The sequence below is a fragment of the Artemia franciscana genome, unplaced genomic scaffold, assembly GCF_032884065.1.
Source record: "Artemia franciscana unplaced genomic scaffold, ASM3288406v1 PGA_scaffold_74, whole genome shotgun sequence".
In the NCBI taxonomy this organism is placed as follows: Eukaryota; Metazoa; Arthropoda; class Branchiopoda; order Anostraca; family Artemiidae; genus Artemia; species Artemia franciscana.
Genome location: NW_027062709.1, coordinates 2,503,541 through 2,529,811, shown reverse-complemented (window position 1 = coordinate 2,529,811; position 26,271 = coordinate 2,503,541). Strand labels below are relative to the sequence as shown.

The window sequence follows — 26,271 nt, the reverse complement described above, 5'->3', positions numbered from 1 at the left end:
ATATATCTTAAATTGGTGTTACAGATGTATTCGTTAACATACTCATTCCCAGGGTTACGGAGTTCTTGAGACACGCTATATAGCCTTAGGAGGGTAACATGACAAATAAAAAAAAAATTGGTCCCCTAGTTGCTTCCTAATGCGAGATAATGGCTGCAAAATGTCTTGATAGCTTTTCTCTACATTCTTTATCAAAATAGACGCTTATGAATTGTTTCTTGGATAAATATATTTCCAACCAAGCTGATTTTTGAAATTTTATGGCTCAACAAGTACAACTTCAACTACGCCTGTAGTCTCTCGTTGAAGAATAATGTTATCGAAATCTGTTGGATCTGCTTCTCCATAGGACCAGACAAGCCGTGCCACTCCTGGTAAGATAGGCTGGTCGTTAAGTGGATCAGCAGTTACCAATTTTCTGTAAAAGGTGGCTGTAGTAGCCGTTTCTGTCTCTGAAACGTCAACTAGAAGCCAGTCTTCCGTGCCACCTTCTTCAACATCTAGATGGGGTATGCTGGGCTCATGGGCATGGTAGTCCTAGAAGAAAATATAATTGTCAAAATTATTCACATACAATGTTAAAAGTAATCTAGCAAAAAAAAACAATTTTTTCAAGATATCGAAAAATTGCTATCAAAATGTGTACTATGTGGATGACGCGAAGCTGTCACAGTCTTCTAAAAGAATTGTCTCTTATTAAAGTATTTAAAGTATTTAAGTATTAAAGTATTTAAAGTATTTAAGTATTATAAAGTATCTTATTAAAGTATTTTGCTCGATTAAGAATGGTAACAGTTTCATCGCTGAAACTAGAAATTGAACGTTTATGTTAATTATATGTAATAGTTTTTTTTTTCAAAGTTTTTTACACAAAATACCAGGGCCGTGTCTAGGGGGATTAACCGGTTTGATCCTCCCTCCCCCTTCGATATTTTTGTCCGACACGCACTAAAGTAACAAAGAACATGTAGATAAATTTTTGTTGTGGTTCGAAAAGTTTTTTTTGCAAACCCCTCCACCTCCAAAAAAATAATGGATATGGCCCAGCAAAATAAGTTACATCCCTTTTTCTCATTAATAGAAATAGCTAAAAAAACACCGCAAATCCAGAAATAGTTAGGAGCTTGTGATATGATAGATTTTATTTTTCTTTTTGTCGTAGCATTGATTCTTGAAATAACTGGAGTCGAACAAAGAACAGCTTGTTAATAATAGTTAAAAACCAAAGTATATTTCTTAGTTTTTCCTCCACTTCGTCAAATTCATGTGTTATAACATAACCCCTCTAGAATTATCGTAGTCGAACTTAATATTTGAAATATCTTTTTCACACTAAAATGGAAACGAGGTTCCGAAATACTATATTGAGATAAGATGTATTTACAAAGAAAAATAAATAAAAAATGCAAGGCAATGATCCTCACAGCGGCTCCGTGGTCTGCAAAGGAGGAGGATGGAGTGGTGTTAATTGGAGGGGGTGTTTTCCTGCAACACTCTTTTACCCCTGCCCCTAGGTTTTGAAAAATTCCTTTATTTCACTGAATATTTTCTTATACTTTCGTAGAGTAAAAATACCCCTCCCTCTAAATTTGGAAATTTTTATTTTTGTCCCCTTACTTAATTTCCCTAAACTAGCGCCACTAGGAGGAGGATACTCATATTTTTAAGTACTAACTCAAAGAGAGAGAGAATGTTAAAGATTTCAATAATTTATAAGAGTTCATTCTAATCACTCAGATATAAACCTAAACCGCATCCAAAGGAAGCGAAACAGCTATAATAACTGAGAATAAATTATAATGATAATAAACAAAATTGCAGAGAAACCCCAAAAAAAAAAATGAGATTTTGATTTGCTAAATGAATAGCACTATCAGGCTGAATCAGGAAAGGAGTTCCACACAGAATGACACGCAAGGATTAAAAGAAAGATCTTCCTGTCAGAGTAAGCGAAATTTGAACATTCTGAGGGCTATGGAAGTGATTCCATAGCCCTCAGTGGAAGTGATTCCAGTGTCGACTAATCCGATATAAAGGATAAAGCAAACTTAAGGACCTGGTTTTGCTCTCTTGCACAATTAATGTTGTATAACATAAGATTTTTTTAGTTACCCAGGCAAATATTTCTATATTACAGACGGAGTATATGAAAATAAACCACTATATTTACTTACATTGATATACACTGTACCGTCAGGGTAAATGCCAACTATACAAACGTCCTCGTCCTCCATTCCTGTTTCTGGAAGAACACCCAAAGCAACAAAGCCAGTTGTTTGTGCCTAGAAATAGGGAGGTAAATATAGACGGTCTTCCGAAAACCGCTTATAATTCATTAAGTATTTTGCGATCATTATTATTTTTATAACTTAAATTAATTTTTTATTTTGTTTAAGAGTTAACGACGCTTCTTGACTACTAAGGTCCCTGCATCGGTATAACTTAAATTAAGAAATTATATATTTTCCCTTTCATGTTATAGGTAAATTTTGTCGCACGAAAAAGAGTTGTAGTTTGGCTTACAATAACTGCAAGGAGTTTAAAAGAATGGACTATGGTGTTGACTGTCATATCAAGAATAGAAGAATCATAAACATTTTAATAACTCTATAACCACTTCTTTTATCTAGGCCCTAATTAAAAGTTATGTTTGAAATCAGGTAATGGTCGGCTGAAGACCATGTAATGGGAATTGTCAAGTTGAAATCGTTCAAGACACTTTGATCGGGAGGTCTCACAAGTAGAAATGAAATGTTCAGATTGTCTTTAGTATGCATAGAACAATAAACCCGTCTTCTGAAATGATCTTATGTTCTCAAACATTTTCTATGACCCTGAATTGACAAACAATTTTTCGTTTGTTTTGATCCCGTGTTTTATATAGCTTGAATATATAAGCAGTATTCGGTTCCGCAGTCCAAGTATTTTTGCGTCGGAATGATTTTCAGCTTTAATCCCTGCTTTCCTATTAGTATAGCCATACAGCGTCAAACCTAAATATGATCTATTAAGTGGCCTATCTCTCTCATTAGAGGTCTCAGACAAGGATTAAGCCTGAGTCCTATTGTACACTTAGAGATGTGACTTCTTTAACCGTGATGTCTCGCAGGTAGACATAAATGGTTCAGATTATCTTTATTATCCATTGGACAAGCACATCCGTCTTCCAAAATAGCCCTGTTGCTCTTATACATTTTTCTGTGACTTATGATTTGGCAAACAATTATTTTTATATTTTAGTTCTCTTAAAGATAAGGCTTGTTTACTTGATTTTAGTTACTTAAGAAATTTTATTAAAAAAAATTCTACCGAATTCTGGGTAAATATTTATCTATTTTTTGTTTTTTTTTTTTTTAACGAGGCAAATACAAAGTAAACACTTTTATCTTAAAAACGATGCATGTTTCATGGAAATTTTAGATAAGTACCTGACAAAAGTCGTTTTCAAGAATCATAAAACGCTTAAAGAAAAGGGTGGGCCTCTTCAAGGGCCAAAATTTGCTAAAGGTTATGTAACTCCTAACAATTTAGAGCTGAAAATTCAGGTTGCATAATTACTTCTTTTTATTCATAATCCTTGAACAAAGTTATTCAGATATTTTCAAAGTAAGGAAACCCCGCCCTAGCTTGAAAAATATGCCTAAGGTTTTGCTGCTTTTAATGAAGTAATTCATTCACTATTGGGGTTTAACACCGAACGTAGCTGAAGAAAATACCCAAAGTTTTGCTGTCTTAAAGCTGTCATTAAGCTTTAATGACAGTAATCTCTAATGACAGTAAATCCAATAATCTCTATTGGATAAATGGAATTATTCTTTTCAATATAATCTAAGGTACATTAGAAACCAATTTTTCCTTTAAATTTCGTAAGTTTGATGCCTCTGTCGACTGTTGATTACCTTTGGTTTGTTCGCTGCTCGCATACATTCACATCAAACCTTGTCTTTGCTGTATTTATTCAATATAGTGACGTAACTGCATTGTCCCAATAGAGGTATATCTCAAAAGTTTTATACTAAACCCGACTAATAAAAGTTAACCTTTGCTGTTATTAAGTTATTCATTCATTAACTGGGGCTTTTTAGCATTTACTATCAATCGACAAGCTAACGACGGCCATCAAGATAATGATATGTAAACTCACAATGATCTAAAGTAATCGTATGCAGTACACTCATTATTTAGCAGCAAGCATATTGAAAGAATATATTTTAAGTTTGTTGGTATAAGTTTCGTAATAAAAATGTAACAAGTAGCTTTAATTTACGCCATTTTAAAATATGGAATCAAATTGAACATGGCTCTCAGCTTAAAGACGCTATATGCTTGGTGACTTTGAAATCATGTTTGTGTGCGTGTAATTGAACCCCCGTTTTAAATAAAACCTTCGTGCATCCCAACCCCACCCAAATCAAGCCCTGTTTAATACAACTCAACCCAAGGACAAAGAATAGGCTTGAGCTAGCGTTGATTAGAAGTTCAAAATTTTGCTTTTTGTTGCGTTCATTGATTATGTATTACAAGCCTTTAAGCTGTTGAATATAGAGGTTAAGCATAAAGACTCTTCAGAGTCATTGCTTGTGCATGTTCGTCATTTTTTTTTTTTTTTTTTTTTTTTTTTTTTTTTTTTTTTTTTTTACAGGGACATGTCGTAAAGCTACTTGTTACATTTTATTACGAAACTTATACCAACAGAGCTAAAAATATATTCTTTCGTCTTTTTCGTGTTTCTAAAATGGTGAGACTGATGGTTAATGGTAAAGTTTTGAGTTTTAAGACTTTTATAAAATTATGGACTGTTGTGGACTATTTTAGATTGGATTATTCGGACATTATCTATGGAATTTTGACTGAGTGGACTGATTCGAATGGAACTGTCTTGCTCGTGGCTTTATTCTTATGTAAGTATTTTGCATGGTACTACATTGCAAAAGTATTCTAATTGAATTTATATTGATATTTTAATTTAATTTTGAAAACCAAAAAATATATTTGACGGCCTTATACTTCTTTAAAAATTAAGCTTTTTCAAAGTGAGCAACTAGTTCTCTGGCTATAACAAATGCAAGGTACTGAAACATCATCTATTGCTGGCAGTTCTTTAACTTTTTGGCTTGGCAGTTTCTTTAACTTATTTTACAATACTAACCTCCGAAATCAGCATACGAATTTGGTAAATATAGAAATTGCATTATAATTTGTTGTATTTTTTTATTAGCACCACTTTTTCTTTTCCTTTTTCCTGCTCGTATTATTTTTCTAACTCTATTTCCAGCAGGACAGGATTATATACTAAATTATTTCACAAGAAATAATCCTATAATATTGGTTTAATGTTTCTTTTTACTTTTCTTTGAAAGACTTCTTTTGTGGAAGTAGTTTTTCAAAATTAATATCTGTTAGTTTTTATTGACATGGTCTTTTTCATTGGTAAAGAAAATATTAATACGGAAGTGCTTTGAGCATATCCGAAATTCTTAACAGAGAAATTGTGGACGAATTTTGCTTGACTACATTTTGTTATACCGATTGATTTTTGCTTTTATCAAATTGATCATATTTCTCACTGCAAACTGGTCCCACAGAAATTTAATTTCCGTAATGAAATCCCTAGTTGGGGGCATGGAGAGTGTCAAGAAGAGGTGGGCAGGAAGTTTTGAAAAGGTGCGTAACTGTGATACAGATAGAGGAAAGAAAACAAAAAAAACACAAATATTTAAAATGAAATAAATTGGTTGTTAAAGAGGAGCTAGAGACAGTACTAAAAGAAATGAAAAATAATAAGGTATCTTGTGAGATAGCTTGGTAAATGAGCTTTAAAATATGATAGCTAGGAAGTCGGATATACTTACTTACTTGTAATTGCAGCAGAACCAGACGTTTCTTGGCCTCACATGGCATCTTACTTGGGAATTTGCTTAATTATAAGACACTAAAGATTATGATTACGATTTTGAGAAGGAGGGAGTACCTAGGGATTTTAGGTACACTCTGATCCAACCCCTTTATAAGAACGGTCATAAGATTGGGTGTAGTAATAACACAGGCAACAGCTTGATTTCTGTGGCCAGCAAATTACTTATGATGATGATGCTTATTAGACCAAAAACGCTGTAGGTGAAGTTTTAGATATGAAAAATGTTTGAAAAAGAGGAGAGGATTCGTAGACCAAAATGTTCGCACTTAGCGGCTGAGCCGTTCGATCCCTTTAGTCATCAGTTTTATATATTATGAATAGGCCTTTGATTCTCCTGATAGAATAACTTTAGTAAAGGTCTTATCCTTTCATAATGCATCAGATAAACACTTTAAAGTAATTAGTGGTATGTACGAGGCTAGTATTTCTGCGGGTAAGGTGAAGCAGGGATGTATACTATTTGTGCACATATGGATTATTTTTATGTGCTTTGTCCAAAAGAACACGGCAAAGGCTATGGGAGAACATGGTATCAGGTGATAAGATCAAATTCCCCTATACTTAAAGTTTACAGATGATTTAAGTATTCCAGATAAAATGTTTGCCGGTTTCCAGAAAACAAGATAAATTTTCTAATGATAATCGAACGATGATCTTCCTATGATTAGAAAATTGGAAGCAGTAATGACAGTGGTCAAATTTAACTCAAAATTATGGACGCTTCTAAAGTTCAAGGGAGATTTGTAAGATGCTGTTTAGAAGAATTATGGTAAGATGGTTTTAAGTACTCGTATGGCTGTACGTTTAGTAACACTAAGCTGTATAGAAAACTTGGTTCCATCCTACTTTCAATGGCTAAAATAAAAGAAAGGCCTATATGGCTAGGCCCCGTTTTACAGATCAAGTATGATAGATTGCTGAGGACTGTGCTTTTTGGCCATTCGTCTTGGGCCAAACAAAACGCATGTCATCCCTGAATGAGGTAGAAAAAGTGAGAAGAAAGGGCTAAAAGAAAACTTGGGCTTCATGAAAGGGGGCAAAGAGTGGCTGCTTTGTACTGCAATGATTTGTCAATCAATAATAGTATTTCCTAAGTAAGTCAGTAGTATTAAGCAGTCTTAAAAAGTGATATCCGAAATTGCCCTGATACAGTGGCCGACTTTTGGCCGACAGCTCGTCACTACTGCTGTCCACTTAGCTTTGTCTTATTTAGTTAGGGATTTATTTTTATTGTCTTACCTTTGTATTGCTTTCAAGTTAATTTTTTCGAATTAATTTTTTTCTAAAAAAATTCGTATGTTTTTACCGGTTTTATATTATATCTCCTCCTGCTCTAGTTTGAATAATTTTTTTTTATGTGTTAAAAAAAAAATTACCTCATCGGGGGCTGTTTAGAGGGTTTCAAATATTCAGCCTCGTTACTTCAGCCTGAAATGTGACAGGACAGTTTTTTTTTTTTTTTTTTTTTTTTTTTTTTTTTTTTTTTTTTTTTTTTACTTAAACGTGGCACTGGAACTACAAATTTGACAGTCTTAAAAAGTGATATCCGAAATTACCCTTATACAGTGGTTGGTCACTTTTGGCCGACTGCTCGTCACTACTGCAGTCCACTTAGCTTTGTCTTATTTAGTTAGGGATTTATTTTTATTGCCTTACCTTTATATGGCTTTCAAATTTTTTTTTTTCGAATGAAGCTGAGTTTACGTGCTATATCGTACCTTAAAATAAGGATACTAAAAATGAAATCAGACTTTTTGAATTGGCGAAGTTAAAATTTACTCAGCCATATGTATCTGAAAAATTTGGGGGAAATCGAGAAAACAAGAGAACATGGTAAAAATCAGCAAAGAAAAGATCAAAGCAGATGGCGCCAAACATCTTCAAAAGGTATAGCTTACCTTTGATGATGTAGCTGTCTTTAGGAATCAACTAATTGTTAATTTATGAACTTTTACGCCCGGAGCCTTATCAAATTCAACTAATTAGTTTTTCTTATTTATTGTCACTGTGGAATATCTAAAAAAGTTAAGGTGAAGAATACTGCACTGGACTTTACAGTCCTTAACAGTGGTGCTGATCTTTGTTTCACAGCCCCTCAGCCAGCAAGTGCAAAGGGGGCTGTAATTTTAGAACAACCGAGGCACAAACCGAACCACAGGGTGTGTGAAAACACACCCTTACTGCTTATCTTACCCAGGTGTTTCCAGATACATATTTAGAGCTAGGCCGACCCTGACTGGGCTTACAGAGTGATGTAACTGACCTCTGTTCCAAACTAAATCACCCGTGACAACAGGACTCGAACCCTTGTCCTCACGAATAAACGATTTCAAGTATAGCTGCTAACCACTGGTCTAGGACAATGTCTAAATGCTGACGTAAATTTTATACAGTCCAAAAAACTTCATAATTTTAGAACAACCGAAAGAAATATATTAGAAAATTGCGGTTTTCGCTTATGAATAGACCCAAGATGATTTAACTGTGAAATTGCCTAGCTTGAAAATAAACGCAGAAAACTAAGCCGACTTATAAGATCGTCTACTCATAAAATCGTATATATATATATATATATATATATATATATATATATATATATATATATATATATATATATATATATATATATATATATATATATATATATATATATATATATATATATATATATATATATATATATATATATATATATACATAATATATATATATATACATAAATTGTTTGAAGTGATGAAAATCCGAAGTGAAGAAAAAAGAAAAATATGATTAGAAGATAAGTGACAACGGAGTCAAAATGCACCAAGATTGAAAACGATAGTTATGACAATGGAGTTTGGGATTTTGACATGGATAAGGTCATAAATGCTTACCATGCCTTTGTTAAAAAAAAATTAAGTTTCCGCGGTCTGTATTTCATAAGGACAATAGACAAACCAGGGCAAAAGTTGACGTTCAACATTTTATAAAAGCTCCAAGCAATGATATAGGTATAAATAACAACATTAGAGTTTATATGTACATTAACCAAGAACCCGATACTGCATCAGCCTCTGCTAGAAAAGAAAGGTTCGGCCTTATGTTTTTCTTAATGACAAAAGACAAACCGTGGCAAAAGTTAAAGGTCCAATAACAAATAATCATAATTTTACAAAGGCACTAATTCGAATTTAAGTCATTTAAAATGTTTAAGAGGCTGACTGGTGAAAGCAAAGCGCGGATAAATGTGATCAGAAAACTTATGAAAGGGAAAGTCGCAACAGCTAAAGAAAACGACATGGAACAAACGATAGTGAGAATCACATTTAATTATAAACGAAATTTTTAAACACGAAATTTTGAACAGTGATCTGTGGTTAAGAAACTAAGTGAGATATGTATGAATCTACTGCTAAAGCAAAAGGCGTGGGAAAAGCTTTCTGAGGTATAGGTGAACGAAAATGGACAATGAAATCTACGGTTGGAAAACAAGAAACAGCGATGAATGGCCATGAAACAAAACTTTCTGAAATAAAGATGAACAAAAATGAACAGTTAAATCTACCGTTGCAAAACAGGGAACAGCGATGACTGGCCACAAAATAAAACTTTCTGAGGTAAAGATGAACGAAAATGAACAGCGAAATCTAAGGCCGAAAAACAAAGAGCAACGATGACTGGCCACAAAAACGATCTAAATAGGTACTTTTAAGAAATTTTTTTTAATGAACTTTAAGAAAGATTTCATATTTTTCACAGGGTGGCTGTATCGAACCTTTGATGACGTCATGAAATCAAGAAAAGTCTCGAATTGCCTGCAGTTAGAAGACAAGCGACAGTGAGAATCCATATATAGAAGCCGGCCGCATGCCGAGTGCCGGGGCCAGGTGGTGAAGCCACCTTCTTTAAGAAAGAATTCGTATTTTTCACTGAGTGGCTGTATCGAACCTGTCGTGGTGTCATGACATCAAGAAAAGGCTCAAATTGCCTGCGATTAGAAGACAAGCGACAATGAGAATCCATATATAGATCCAGTATTGATCCATTCTTTGACCTATATTGATCTAAACTAGTTTTATTGTTTGGCCAGTTTTCAACTTTTTGGATAGTTAGTTCATTGCGCAACGATTGCCTTTGGATATAGTTGGATTGATCTGGTTTTTGTTGGCCACTAAAGACAAAATTTTTGAGAAAAGCTCGAAGGCCGGTACGAGGGTAAATAAGAAAGGCATATCGAAGGTAAGATTTTGGCATAATATTTAATACCCTAAGATGAGCGATGAAGGTATAAAACAACTGATAAAGGAGATGCAAAGTCTAAGAGCCTCAGTAAATAAAATAGAGGTTTTGGCTGAGGGAATTGAAGGCCTAAAGACGATTTTTTCGGAATTTTCTTGCAAGGTAGAGGAAACCAACAGAGCAATTAAATCGGAGATAGCGGGACTGGCATTAAGCTGCTCGACTGTTAATAAAGATTTGCGGAAAACCCAGTCCAAGATAGATTTTCTTGAAAAAGAATTGAAGAACATGAATTTGATTATATACAATTTTGACCCTAAACATCGAGGACCCAGTCAAGCGTCAGATATTTTGTCATGCTTAAATGAAATTGTCCCGAATTTGGATCTAGAGAGGCGAGACATAAAGGATATTTTCCGCCTTCGCTCTAAAAAATAATGGCGTGCCCCCGGTTGTCATTAAATTTATTAGCAAGCCTCTGAGAGATTTGGTGTTGAGATCCTCTGGGCTATTTAGCCGTCATAAGTTGTATATATCCCCTGACTACACGGAAAGAGAGCGTATGGCTCGAGATAAGTTAAAACCACTGCTAGCGGAGGCTAGGTCAAAAAATATGCCTGCTAAATTAAGGGGGGTAAGGCTAATTTTACAGGACAAGATTTTGACGTATGATTTTGAGAATGAGAAAATAATTGAAGTAAGTGGTCCGAGTGTTAGAGATATGGTCCCGATAGCTTTGGGAAGGCTTCAAGGTCAGAGCCGTCAGTCCCTTGACCATGAGACTCCAACGCGTAGCAGGGCAGAATCTACAGGTAGCTTGCAAGGATATTTTTCAGCCAATGAAAATGAATTGGACGATCCAAACACGGATATTCGAACCACAACGACATTTATTACACCGAAAAATACGGTTGCTTTGAAGATGCCCGGGAGGCCTGAACCACGGGCCAAACGCGACCATGCTAGGATAATAAGTCCAAGTGACGATCAAAATCAACCTATCAGAAAGTCACGATTAGTGGGAGTGCTCAACCAGGAAGCACCAATGGATGGCAGTGGTCTTGAGGTGAGGGCAAGTGATGGTGAAAGCGTGTCAAGAGAACAGCCGAGTCAAGGGTCTATAGTAACTGCTGGTGATGAATAGGAAACGGGGGCCATAGTGAAAATTCTAGTGAAAGGGTAGTACGCATGGTGCATTGGAATATTCAAGGGTTTTCAGCGACAAAACTAAGTAATCTGTTGAAGGAAGCGTGTATTGATAATGAAAAGAAAGATATAGTTGGACTAGTAGAGACATGGAGTGATGGGAAAAACCCATTAAGTGTTGAAGGGTACAATGTTTTTGAAAGAGTGAGAAATAAATCGAGTAATGGTCGACATTATGGGGGGATAGCGATATTGATCCGGGATGATATATTTGATAGCATCCATAGGCTATTGAGTGCGTCAGAAAATATTGTGTGGTTACAAATGTCCATGTGGGATAAGAGGTATGTTATAGGCTGTGTATATATACCCCCTGAAAATAGTTCTTATATGAATGAGTATACATGGGACATATTAATTGAGGAGTATGTTAATTATGTTGAGCTGTTTAGTGACCATTTTTTTGTATTACTAGGTGATTTCAACGCCTACACGGGTACGAGTACGGAGGTTGAAGACATACAGGTGGATCTTGGCAACCCTTGCTTATCAGGTATGGAGAGTATGGTTGAATGGTATGGAAGAAACGGATGTCCGAAAGGTAGGACAAGCAAAGATGAAACTAGGAGGAAAAATAGGTGGGGCCATAAGTTGATAAATTTTTGTAGTGAGGGTTGGTTGATAATTTTGAATGGAAGGGTGAGTAAAGATCATGAAAGGGGAGATTTTACGTGCTTTGGTTCAGGGAAGCCTAGCGTGATTGATTATATTATGGTTGATAGGAGGTTATGGGAAAATTGTGTGGATTTTTATGTTATGGATGTTGTAGGATCAGACCATCAGCCAATAGAGGTAGTCATGAAGGCAGGACAGGCGAAGAAATGGATGTATGAGATAGAGGGTGAGAGATATAGTTGGAGGAATAAGGGGAAGAGGGAAGATAAGGGTAGGAAGGTAATGAAGCAGCATATTAGGGTAGATTGTATGGAGGAAAACCGTTTGAAAAATTTGTTGGAAAGTGAACAGATGCAGAAAAGGGCGGAGGAATGCATATATATACTGGGAGAAGGGAAGTTAGAAGAAGCCGTACAAGAAATATCAGAGGAAGTATACCAGAAATGCAGTGGGATATCAAATAACAAGGAGAGGGTGAGAAATACAAATGAATTCTTTGATGAGGATTGTCGGAGGCTGAAAGTAAACCTTATTCAACTTCTCAGGAAAGTGAAAGGAGCACTAAATGACCAGGAAATGAATAAACACTTATCGGAGTACCGAACGGAGAGAAAAATCTACAAGAGGTTATTAAAAATGAGAAAAAAACAAGTAGAAGAGATTAGGGCTATAAAGATCAGCGAGGAATACTTGTCAAAAGACCCAAAACAGTTTTGGAGTGAAGTAAGGCGGGAATTCAAGGCCAACGACAAACTCATACCTCTAGCTGAGTCGTGGAAAACATACCTGGAGCAGGACACTAGCAAAAGGGAGCAATATGAAGACGGTATAGGGAGTTTAGTAGAGGAGCTACGAGAGCAGAATGGTTTCCCCTTAAGATAAGAGGATTATAGTCTATTAGAACCGATTAAGGTAGAGGAAGTTTGTGCAAGCCTAAAGGGAATGAAGGGATCTTCGGCGCCGGGGGTGGATGGAATACCAGCAAAGATTTGGAAAATGGGGAAAACAGTTCTAGTACCAGTTTTAGCAGCAGTTTTCAGTTTTGTGACTGAAAATAGGAAATGGCCTGACCAGTGGAATGTGTCAGTAGGAATACCAATTTTCAAAAAAGGTAACAGACAGGATCATAGTAATTATAGAATAATTAGTTTAGGAAATGTGATGAGTAAGATTTTCTGCAAGGTTATAGACTCAAGATTAGGGAAGTGGTTGGAGGTAAAGGAACTGCTATCCCCTTTTCAGGTAGGGTTTAGAAAAAATCATAGTGCAGTAGATCATATTTTTACTTTGAGAATTATGGTAGAGAAGTATAGGAAAGGAAAAGGGGGGAGGTTATATGCAGCGTTTTTAGACCTGAAAGGAGCATATGATAATGTCGATAGGAACCTGTTAATGTTAAACCTGTTATCTTTAGGACTGCCTCACTATTTCGTATTGTTGCTGTGCGAAATGTATAAATACGTGAAGTTAGTAGTGAAAGTCGCGGGAAAGTGCTCAACTCCGGTGCAATCTTTATTGGGACTAAAGCAGGGATGTGTGCTGTCACCAAAATTGTTTAGCCTCTATTTAAATGATGCCAATGAATTTTTCGCTAAGAATAATGCACCAATGTTATCGATAGATTTGCTTAAACTGTGCTTACTACTATTTGCTGACGACATCGTATTACTGGCTGAAACAAAGGAGAAACTGCAACAATTATTAGAGATTACGGAGGTTTATTTGGAAGAGAAGAAGTTAATCCTGAACACATCGAAGTCAGTGGTGATGGTATTTGGTCGTAAAGCCATGGAAAGTGAAGATGTGAATTTTTTCTTTAAAGGTGAAACTATACCAGTGAATAATGAATTTGTTTATCTTGGGGTAAAGTTTACTAGTAATGGGAAATTCAGTGGGCATCTGGATCTAGCGAATGCAAGGGGGAGGTATATTAGCGGTGAAATAGCGAGGAGTAGTCTTAGACGGGTGAGAGATATTAGAGTACATAAGAGGATTTGGACAAGTAAGATAGTACCGGCGATGCATTATGGAGCAGAGATCTGGGGCTATCGGAAAGGTCCAAAACTTGAGGTGGTTATGATGAGATATTATAAGAGGATGTTAGGACTATGGGATTCGTTTAGTAATTTGGTAATCCAGGGGGATTTAGGGCTAGTATCGCTGCGATCTATGAGGCTAGTGACCATGGTGAGATATTGGGTTAGGATACTGGGTATGCAGAGATTTACGGTAGCAAAGGCAGCATACTTAGAGGCGTTGAGACAGAATAGTAAAACAGGGTGGCCGGCGGAGATTAAGGACATCTTAGACAAGTGTGGATTAGGAGAAGGGTGGAATGAAGGAAAGGGGATTATTGGTATGGAGGAAATAGTAATAAGGGAGGTACAAGAGAGATTGAAGAATCAAGAAATACAGATATGGTGGGCAAGTCTGGATCGTTCAGGATCGTTAAAATTTTATAAACAGATAAAGAGGAGTTGGGAGGAGGTATTTTGGAAGGTTGGGTTAAGTAGAGAGGATTTGAAGGCGTATTTGGATTGGAGGGGAAATGGATTTTTGATTGGGGAGAAAAGAAAGTATCAAGGGAGAAAAGGGGAGAAGGTAGTATCTATTGCTTGTCCTATGTGCGGATCTCAGGATGAAAGCTTAATATATTTTGTGTGTGAATGTGTCGAATTGAATGATTGGAGGCGTGAGATGTATGGTAAAGAAAAATTGAATGAGATATGGATGGTAGATAGAATGAATGATACAAATTCCCTGAGTATCAAAAGGATAGCAAGGTTTGTCAGGATTGCAGCGGTGCATCGGGAGCGTTTTCTTTAAATAGTTTTAATTTAATGTAGTTAATTTGTTGTTTGTGTATTATGTAATTTTCCTATGGCCCATGGGCTCTTTTTTCTGGAATAATTTATTATTAATTATTATTATAAGACACAATATGAATTATTATTATAAGTCACAAAGACAGCGAGTCTTAATAATTTGAGGCCTAGATCTGGAGAATTTCCTAAGCAAATCCTTTCTTCTCTCCACGTTCCCGGAATAGAATTACACTAAATTTCCTCCGTTGAATCCTAGTTGAGAGTCAACTTTTTCCCATCAAGATTGGAAGTGCTCTCTCTTTCCCGTTATATGATACAAAACACAAGAATTTCTTTTTCTCTTCTTTTTTTTCTCTCTCTTTCAATCGGGAAAGCGGAAGATTTATGGGACGACCAATTAAGCGTGGGGGTCCTTGGCAATATTTTTAGAATAGGTTGTTAAGAGTGAAAATATTATTAATAAAGGGGAAAAGTCCGTTAATCCTTAGTAAGAAGAAACGTTTTTATGATTAACTTATTTTGTCGTTAGTTTAGATATTTTCGCGCTGTATTCTGTTTCTGTGCGTGCTTGTAATTTGTACTGTTGTTTAATTTTCTTGCTTGTTTGTTATTTATTTATATTTTTGTGTGTATATGGCCCTTGGGCTTTTGAAATACACTTATCTATCTATCTATCTATCTATCTATAGAAGCCTGCCCTGCACCAGGACACGCAATTGTGTCCCGGCACGAGTATATATATATATATATATATATATATATATATATATATATATATATATATATATATATATATATATATATATATATATATATATATATGTATATATATATATGTATATATATATATATATATATATATGTATATATATATATATATATATATATATATATATATATATATATATATATATATATATATATATATATAGCTTATATTGCTTATATCTAGCTTATAGCTCTATTGCTTACATATTATCTACGTTTACTTAAGTCAAAGGTATGTCACTGAGTAGAATAGTGAATATGAAGTCATCGTAAAGTCAATAGAGAAGGAAAATTACTTACTGTTACAGTAAAATAAATATCTTCACCAGACACTGACCATTCAAATTGATACTGATCATTTACAATAACGGAATTTTTTCCATCATTGCTTACAGGCACTGCTCCAGCGATGCAACAGATAGCCAAAAAAGACAGAAGATTCTTCCTATAATGAAAACAATAAACTTCATTTACAAAGTAGATTAGTTTACGGGAGTTTATTCGATATTGTACTGAAAACTTTCGATGGACACATTGTGGCGCAGTTTAAAAACAGATCCTCTCAATTTAAGCCAAATTTAATAAAGTTTCTTGCACATAACCTAGATCATTTACCTTAAAATAATCATAGGCAGTGCTATTGCGCCGCCTATGTAAATAGACTCGTGCCTATAATGTGCTTTTGTGTTTTTTCCTCCTTACAGAAAGGAGGTTTTTACAGACTTGAGAGAAAACTCGTTCGATCGGATATTGGAAGTTCTAGTTTCTCCCTAAGAGTCAAAATTAATTAGAGGGCAACCAGTCCCAATTCTGTACTTTTCCACCAGCCCCCCTCGTCGTGACCCCCAACCCCTAACACATCATATCGTAATTTTTGATGATGTAGCTACAGAAAAAAATTCAATAGCTATTTTTTCAGAATAGTGGAAAGTTTCAATAAATATACAGACGGGTATAGAATGATCCCACAGCCCCTGAGGAAAGGACCGTAGAAAATTGCCAATTACCAAGTACCTACACATGGGCTTACAATGGAAAAAGGGGACTTGTTTGACTTTGGGCATGCGACTGGCTCGGAACTGTCAGGCTATAGGGCGCGAAAGCGGGTCTAAAGCTTTTTTGTTTCTGCCTATTTTGAAACCTACAACCGTTTCTCCTTGGGCAACATGGAAACCAATCGAGAAAATCCCTTGTTTCTGGTGAGGTGCGCACAACTTCAACAAAGATGAAGCCGAAAAAAGATGCTAAAAACCTTTTATTATATATTTGAAACTTCAACCTTAAGTCTTTGGGCTAAGAGGACCCAAACGCAGAAAGAAAAATTAGAAAAAAGAATATTGGTTCCTACATAAGATCAGGAAACAGCGAAAAAACATTTTTTTTTCCTTGGCCACTTTGCAATAAAAGCAGAGTTCGTAGATGCTTGGAAGAGGATTCATTCGATTGTAAATTGAAGGTTCTAGTGCCTTTTTAAATTATCGAAAGTGATTGGAGTGCAACCGGCCTCCCTCCTGTTCCCTTTTCTGCTACGTGAGTTTTTTTTCTTTTGCACCTTGTCTCCTGTAGCCTCCATGATCTTGGGTCGGAATTTTGAAATGGCCATTTTGTCCAAAAACGTCGAGGGGTCCTAAATCGCAACAAATTACGTAAATTATCTAATGTTCACGCACAAATAGGTTTCAAAAGAAAAGTGAGACATGTTTGGCCTTTTTTGTCCGATAAGCTCTTAAGGGTTCTCAAAGTTTCCCAAGGGCACACTGTAAAAAACACACACAGTTTCCAAGTTATGTCTGATAGGTCAGGCTTTTTCTTGGGGACCGATTTCAAAACTAAGGGAATGTTGGAGGGAGGAGTTGAAATAAACTTCAAATTTTGACTGAGGGAGCATGGAGAGGTGAATCGAAAGAATGTAAGTTGTATCCAGGTTTTCGAAATAGTATATCTGCAATATTTCAGGAACGGCTTGAGGAACAGAGCTGAACCGTTTAGGTACGGTTGGGAAAGGAAAGATGTGGAGAAGGTGCAGGAAGGGCGTTTTGGGTGGGGCGATACTGTAGGGTGGGCAAGGGGAAATTTTGTGCTCTGGAATAGGGAAGGGGCTAACCATTTTTTACTTTGAATCCACCAAAACATTTTTGTACAATAGGCTTCAATCTGACGTAAAATCTATGCACTGTTCAGTAGCACGGGGAATCAAAAGACACCATGTGCTTCCAACTTATCCAAATAGATTTTATGCGATATCTTGAGAAAGGCTTGAGATACGAAATTAACGCTTTCATAGTCTTGAGGGAGAGGAGGCAGTGGATTCATAATTTACTTTAGGGAACAAGGCAAAGCTAGTTGAAAAGACACTTTATATATTCAAGTTATAAAAATGCCATGGTTGCAGGTATCTCAGGAGTGGCTCGAGGGATGGAGGTTAAACTTTCAGGTAGTGGTGGAAAAGGAAGTGAGGGGGGGGGGGACTAAATATATTTCTTTCTGGTGAACCCAAACTTTTTTGGACTGCAAACTTCTCTAGGACTGAGAATTTACGGCTAAGTAGCGAGATAAATAAAAGATAATCTCTGGTGCCAGGTTATTTTTTTTTAAGTAAGTAAATCCTTAGTCATTAAATCTATGTTAATACAAATAGTTACATAGCTATTTTGCTATTTTGCATTTCGCTATTTTTCTATGGTTAATCGGTTGAATTTAACAAGGCTTTTTGTTCGTAAATTTCAAAAATTTATTGGGTTTTCAAAGACAACTACACCTTCCAAAGTTGTTTGAAGCCATGTGTTTTTAGACTATTTTTCCTGATATTTCATTTTTTTTTAATTTGGTGCCTACTAATACCAAAAACTGCATAAATTCAAACGAATTTTTTCTCGTTTAAAGTGGTATTCCCTATTTTTCCTAATTTATGAATATATGAATTTTATATGTCTATTTTAATATAAGTTTATATAAACCAATTCCAACAATCAGATTTCATTTTCACTGTTCTTGGTACCTGAAATTAAGACTATCAGCTTGATTTAAATGTATATTAAAATGGCTAATTAAAACACTGGATTTGGAACATCGAGCAAGCTGTGTATTCTTATGGTAATTACTCAATACATATCTTATGGGCAATTTCGAACAAAAAATCCTATCTGAATTTTAATACTGAAAGAGAAAAAAAATTCGCTTTAACGAAGAAAAATTGATCTTTAGATCATTTAATTTGTTTTACGTGTACATGTTCTCCGGATGTTATACTTCAAAGTGTCCTATTACCTTTTTTGTGAGGTTGTGGTTGAGAAATAAGCTCCATTTGAATTTTCTGAGGATTTAGTAAAAAATTCAGGCAAAATAAACCCTTGTAGAGAACTATCAAGAAACAGAAGAACTTGAACCGTATTTTCATTATATTTGTTATAAATTCGTTATTGAATGATATCAATAAAATTTATTATATATATTTGATTTATATTTCAAGTACATTTCGCAGCTCAGTATTGATGACAACTAGCGCTATCTATTCTAATTCCAACTTTCACGGCAAATTTCTGAGAATTATAGACAATGAGAACAGATTTAATTAAAACTCTTAGAGCCATTTTTATCGTTATCTTTTTGTGTGAAAGCAATGGAATAAAACAAAAAGAATAACATGAACATAATTTTTTGTTATATCAGGGAACTGTCACCTACTCAACCTTCCGCTCTTTATGCTAAAGTTAGAAATTTTTCCCCAATTCTTTAATAACGATTGCTCAAGCACGAGAGCCGTTGAACTGGGATAACTATTTTTAAAGCCCTATAAAACTTTTGTGCAGAGATTGTGGGATTGAAGATGGGGCAGCCTCCTAAAATGCACCATAATTTCTGTTGGTTGTAAGTTTTAGAGTTGGTTTTTTACTTTTATTTTCGAAAAATTATTTGTTTTGTTAATAATCTAAGAGAATTTTATGTAAGAAATATACGCTCATCAAACAGTTCTTGATAACATCTTTAAGTAAGGAGTGACTCGGGCAACCTTTACAAACTTTAAGTAAGGAGTGATCGAATTCTAAAAAAGCGAGTTACCACAAAATGTGGGATTTTGTGTTTTTTTTCTGAAAAAAAAATCAGAGATACTTTTTAATTTTTTTTTTCCCTAGTGGAAAATTGAGGTTATGCTCATTTGAAGGGAATTAGAAGTTTTAGTAGCATTTTTAAGAAGCCAAACAGATTCTGTCACCAGAAAGTAAGTCTTTTTTGTAGCACGAAGCTATAATTTTGCCCCAAAGACGGCCAAGTTGGTATCGATTGAAAAGTCTGAGATAGCCAATAGATTTAAAAGTATCGAAAAACCATACATTAACTTTCCCAGCTTGAAAGGCAGCAATGCTGCGTGATGGCAAATTCGTTCCTAAGAAATTCATTTATATAGACGTTGTTATATAGACGTCGTTTTATATAACGTTTCATATTATATAAGACGTTGTTTTATATAGACGAAATTGTCAATATAGACGTTTATTTGAAGCTTAATAACTAAGTTCACTCATTTGATGTTTAATACATTTATATACGGAGATGTATAATGTATCACCTATTATGGGAGATGGCCGGTGGGTCATTGTGTAGGTGGTAGTGTGTTTGGTGTTTCAGAAAGTATATTTTAGTGTCCAAATTATGTAGCTCCCATGAGCCTTTGAACAAACATAGAAGGAAGTTGGAGGATGGTACAGTAATATAGGTTGATATCTCCCCTCTTATTACAGAATTTTTTTTATTTTAATAGAAATATTTCAATTGTATGCTCACCGGCCTAAAGATAGAGAGGATGGAGGAGGTTGGCAATTTGTGAGTCCCGTCAGGAAATTATGCTAGGAGGGGGAGGCTAGTGAAACCAGGAACTTTGATTTTGTCAATGCTTAACTTTTTTTTTTATATTTCGCGGATGGTAGTAACGAATTGTATGTATGGAGCGAAAAGTGCTAATAGTAACCAAAACCCTAAAAACAGCAGCGTCGATAACAATCGTGCACTAAAAAAAATCGTGCACTAATGGTGATTTCAAATATACAAACTTCGTTAACTTTAAAATTACCAACCAAAAGCTATGGACCCACCTATTAAGAGTAAAAACATCCTTAAAATGGCGAATGGTCTTGATAGAAATTTCACCATTGAATTCAGCATGTAATAGTACTCTATTATTTAGGCTTCAAGCCCTATATCTACAAATATATGAAGTTTGGTGATAGCCGTACTGCCTCGGAAAATTCCCCCGTGAAAAATTTCCCTGCTGAAAATTCACCCCGAAAAATTCCCTCTATGGAAGATTTCCTCCCGCAGAACATTCCCCCATATGCAAAAATGAGCAGCCAAAGAGAAAGTATGACAAATAAAAATAAGTTAGAAAACAAAGAATTTTGGAATTTCTTACCTATACTCCAAAATATAAGCAGAATTGTGGTGTAGAACATCCTATAGTATTTGTTTTTCATTTTTTTAAAAGTTTTTTCGTGATTTAAGGGAAGTTATCAAAGCAGGGTAATATAAAATAATAGAAAATAACTCTAAAATATAGGATTGGTAACAACTGTGGAAGAGTTCCCGAATGATGTAAGTGCAGAGGGATAACAGGCTGGGACAAAGAAGCTGGAGTGATTACTTTCAGGGTACCGATTAGAGTAATCTATAACAAAACTAACTAGGGGGCAATAGATTTTAATGACTCTCTGGTCACTTTTAGTGTCAATTACTGACTGAGACTAATCTTCTTTCATTGATTTTAAGACACATATTTGGATCAGCCCACCTTTAAAGGACATTTTGTTTTCTACTTTGATTTTAATAACAAGGAGTCAAACTCCAAGTCAGAACCAAGCAAATTTAAAATTGACAGGTAAACTCTTTACTCCAAATAAACAAGCAATAGTTTAAGTGAAGAATGTTTTCAAAAGTTCATCAAGCTTTGTTCGCAAAAAAAATTCTGGCTATCATCAACTAGGCGAACATAAGAAGGTTTTCCAGTCTGAAGCATCTTTACCTATATAGACTACGAAACTTTTCAGTATCGAATATGCAATCGTACGGCATTACTTACTACCCAACAAAGAACCCCAATTTGTAGTTTATTGATGCTTTTAAACCGACTGTCTATCTCAGAATTTACAATCGACACAAAATGCCACGTGGTAAAATAGCAGTTTAGTACCAAAAAATGACAGAAAATGCCAATTTCCCGTGGTATAATCTTTTTGGTAACTGTAAAAGGGCTCTAGAATTTCCAATCTCTGTGCAAATAGGCCCTCTTCTGATTCTCTAGACCCATCGGTTCGATACGATCACCCTTGGGGACAAAAATTAAACATGCATCCGCGACTTTTTTCTGGGAAAAATGCAAAATTCCATATTTTAACCTTGAAACCTCCAGAGTAGGGTTCTTTAAATGCTAAATCTAATGGTCTGATTTTCATTAATTTCCCCTACTCTTTTGAGGGTGTTCACCCTATTTGTCTAAAATCAGGCAAATTTTCTCAGGCTTGTGGCGTTTTGCATGCAATATTAAACTTACGTGCAACAACATTATATATTTGGAATTAGCACAAATAGCCAATTCTTTTGGCACATTGATTGTTATCAAAATCCTTTTTTTTTAAGTTTGGCTACTATTGGCCCGAGTTTTCTAGGCCCAAGATTTGTTAAAATTATGGAAAGAGAAAATATTTAAAATATACTTTGTTTTCAGTAGATTGCCTAACATCTCTCTCAAAAACACCCTGAAATTATAAACTTTATATTCCAAGCTGTTCCTGAGAAATCGCGCATGCATACTTTTGGCAACCTGGATGCACGTAGTGTGTTTTGATTTAGATCAACAACCCCCAAAATATGACCTGAAAGTGTCTAATTAATGCTCTTAGCCAATCCTTAGATATTGATGATAAACCCTTTTGACAATCTACATGCTCTTAGAGTGTTATTATTTAGTTCAACATCTCCCTAAACATTCCCTGAATGTTTAACCTTGATACCCATAGCCTTAGTAGTAGTAATAGATGTAGCAGTAGTAGTAGCATTAGTGGAAGTTCCATACATTGCCTTTTGACTTTTTTCAACATCTCCCTCAACACACACTGAAAGTTTCATCTGAATACTCGATAAAGTTCCTGGGACATTGCCGATATATCTTTTTGAAAACCTGTATGTGCATAGTGTGTTTAGTTCAACATCCTCTGAAATTTTTACCTTGATACCCTTGGCTTTAGTAACAGCAGTAGCAGTTCTAATAGTAGTAGCAATAGCAGTAGTGGAAGTAGTAGTAGGAGCATGCAAATACTGCCTTTTGCTTAGTTCGGCATCTCCCGCGATAAGCCTTGCAAGCATCAACTTCATAGGCGTAATCAAAGCCGTTTCTAGGAAACTAATGATAAGACCTTTTGACAACATGCATGCACGGAGTGTGTTCTGATTTACTCCAACTTCCTCCCCAGTATTTCCTGAAGTTTTCACCTTTATACTCTTAGCCATAGTGGTAGTAGTGTGTAGTAGTAGTAGTAGTAGTAGTAGTAGTAGTAGTAGTAGTAGTAGTAGTAGTAGTAGTGTGACCATATTGTCTTTCGGCCAATTGATCATACCCATTATCATTTCCTTAAAGTTCCAAATTAATAACCTACGCCATTCCTAAGATGTTCCCTTTTAACAGCCCACATGGACGGAGAGTGTTCCGATTTAGTTCAACTTTTCCTCAATATTCTTTCAAATTTTCGCTTTCATGCTCTGTGCCTTAGTATTATTTTAGTTTTATATTATTCATATTAGTAGTAATAGCAGGAGTAGTAGCAGTTGTAGCAGTAGTTGTAGCTGTGTTAGTAGTAGCAGTATAAATAATTGTAGTAGTATTATTGGCAGTAGTAGTATGAACATATTGGCTTTTGTCAGTTAGACATCCCTGTTATCATTCTCAGGGAGTTTCAGTTTGATACTGTAACTCATTTCTAAGATATTAGTGATAACTTATTTTGACAATCTCTATGCACATAGTGTATTCTGATTCAGTTGAATTCTCTCATTAACATTTCCTGAATTTTTTCCCTTAATATCCTTAGCACTAGTAGTAGTTGCAATCCACACAGTAGTTGTAGTAGGGGTAGCAGTAATAGTTGTAGTAGTAATGATAGTAGCAGCGTGCGAATATTACCTTTTGGCAAATTGATCATCCCCCTCATTATTCTTCGAAAGTTCCAACTTAATACCCTAAGCTATTTCTGAGATACGCCCTTTTTGACAACTTGTATGCACCTAGTGTGTTTTGTTTTAGTTCAACATACCCCTAAACATTATCTGAATGAATCATCTGAATGCTCTTGACCCTTTTTTTGGACACAAAGTGTCAAACATTCATGATATCAAATGTTCAAACCTCTTTCCTGATATCAAACATTATGTGTAAACAATGTGCACATTTCATAGCTTACATAGCTTACAACTCTTGACCCAAAGACAGTGGGGAATGGAGAACCCAGGGACAAAGCTATTGGACCTTTCAACTATTATGAATAAAACAAATATTTTAAAAATTTGATTGGATGCCTCTGGGGAATAAAGGGGCTGGTTGCCCTTCAATCATTTTTGACTCTTAAAAATGGCACTATAACTTTCATTTTCCGATCTAATGAGCTCCTTTCAAAGTATTTATGACAGATTCTTTAATACGAAGTGCCTTGGTGAAAAAAGCAGAAAAAAATAATATATCGAGTCCACACTTAGGCAGCTTTGCTCTTTGCTCTTTACTTAGGCAGCGCTATTATGCTGCCTATAATATTCTGCATGTGTTCTGAACACAGGTAGAATTTCCAGAATCCCTTCTTTTCTTGATCCTTTTTATTCGTCGTAATTATACAAGTGGGAAGAATTTTCTGGGGGAGAAGGAATTGTCGGGAGAGGGGATTTTCGGGGGCAATTCGCTGAGGGGATGTATATTAAGATAATTACGTTTAGTATTTTTTTTCTTTTTGCAATATATTTTAAAATTAATTCGTAGTTTTCTACTTCTTCTTGAAAGTCATTGTCAGTCTTAGTTACGAATTGGAATCTGTGGAAATGTCTATTCAACACATTTTGTAATTGAATCCACAAAGAATAAAATCGGAAAAATAAAGAGATAACTTACATGATTGCAGCCTAAGATCTATTGTTTAACTTCAAAATTTACTATATTTATATCAAACTTCAGAACGATAATAAGTGGAAATTGAACCCAACTATCCTAGCTTGAAATTTCTTATCTAGTAAGCAAACATCTGGAAGATGTCAGAACCGTTGTAAATGGCTCTTCTATCAAAATAAAGCCTAAACTAAGCAAAGGTTGAAGATTATTGCTTAGAAATCTGTTATTTTGAAAAATAATTATGTCAAAAAGACTTTTTTCGAGATTGTGCTAGTTTTTTGATAAAATTACAATGGACTTAAACGTAATTATAAATTAATATCGGGGTATACAAATACAAGCTATAAGTAAAATAAAAAATATTATTGGTAGTATTCTAAGAGTCGATGAACAAAACTATATAAAAATCAGATTCAAAACTAGTAGAAGGAATTCTAAAATGACTTTAGTTTTCGTTGTATTTTATTTGTCTTAATTATGTGCAAACAAAAGCTTCTGGAATAAGTTAATATAAAATTTGTGCACTTTCTATCCTCCTTTTATATCTGAAGTAAGTTTTTATTGACGAAAGGAAATCCAAATTAGACTTGGCATGATAAATTTGATTTCTAGCCTAGAAACTTGACATATTTCCCAAAACTGGTTATGCGTCGTAAAGTAAAGTGTTGGGATAAATTGAAAGAACAACTGCCTGAAGTACCAAGGACAGAAAAATAAAATGTAATGTTTTTATTTTGGAAAATGTGGACTCATCTCGGAATGAATATCTGGGAAGGAGCTGGATCTGGCGGGTCCAAGTCCCACCTGAACCCATCTTGGGTAGTAGTAGTAGTAGTAGTAATAGTAGTAGTAGTAGTAGTAGTAGTAGTAGTAGAACAATTTTATTAGAAATAAACATTTTTTAATCAATAGCACAACATAAGCGAAGCTTGCGAGGCTGTGCTGACTTCAAGAAAAATAAAGAGAGAATATGGAGAATGAGAAAATACGGAGAATGAGACCATATACCGAAATCATCAACAATAAAAAAACATAAACAATACATTACCTTGCGTGACCCCAAGACAACAAAAATAACAAACAAAAAAATACATAAATATTACGAATATTACAAATTTTCAATAACCTATGGAAAATTTATTTTAGTTCTGTTTCAAAAGTATACCTACCGAGCAACTCCACACGTAAACCAGACTTAAACTGGCCAAAGCTACCTATTTCCTTGATATCTATACTCAGTTTATTCCAAAGTTTTGAAGCTCTGTAAATAAATGAAAAAGAAGACCTACTTGAAAATAATCGAGGAACCTCAGTATTACCTCGTATCCGAGTAATGTGGTGGTGAACATCAGACCTCTCACAAAATATTCCTGTAAAACAATCAGAAAGGCTATCACTGTAATACTTATATATAAAAATCAACGTATAAAAATCACGTAATCCAGCTGCAGGCATTATATTTAAATCTCTATACACATACTTCAAACTCCTGGCTCCCAACACCACAAAAACCTCGGATAGTATTATTCTGGATCACACGGATTGGACGAACTATCGAAGAGAAAGTACCAAGCCAAATCGATGAG

The 26,271-nt window shown here is 35.1% G+C and overlaps 1 protein-coding gene across 1 annotated transcript; it reads right to left on the bottom strand.

The window, feature by feature from the left end:
- Positions 1–211: 211 nt before the first annotated feature.
- On the bottom strand, positions 212–24,744 carry LOC136042176 (DBH-like monooxygenase protein 2). Its single transcript, XM_065727108.1, has 4 exons — positions 24,689–24,744; positions 15,850–15,994; positions 2,175–2,282; positions 212–537 (listed from the first exon to the last, which is right to left on the bottom strand). Coding segments are annotated over exons 1-4 (534 nt in total). The 5' UTR covers positions 24,691–24,744; the 3' UTR covers positions 212–258.
- Between the last annotated feature and the right edge of the window lie 1,527 nt (positions 24,745–26,271).

Bases quoted from the DNA above. Each gene is read 5' to 3' on its own strand.
- LOC136042176 (XM_065727108.1), bottom strand. The intron at 2,283-15,849 runs GTAAGTAATTTT...CCCTATTTCTAG, and splicing joins ATATTTATTTTACTGTAACA to GCACAAACAACTGGCTTTGT. The intron at 538-2,174 runs GTAAGTAAATAT...ATTTTCTTCTAG, and splicing joins ACGGTACAGTGTATATCAAT to GACTACCATGCCCATGAGCC.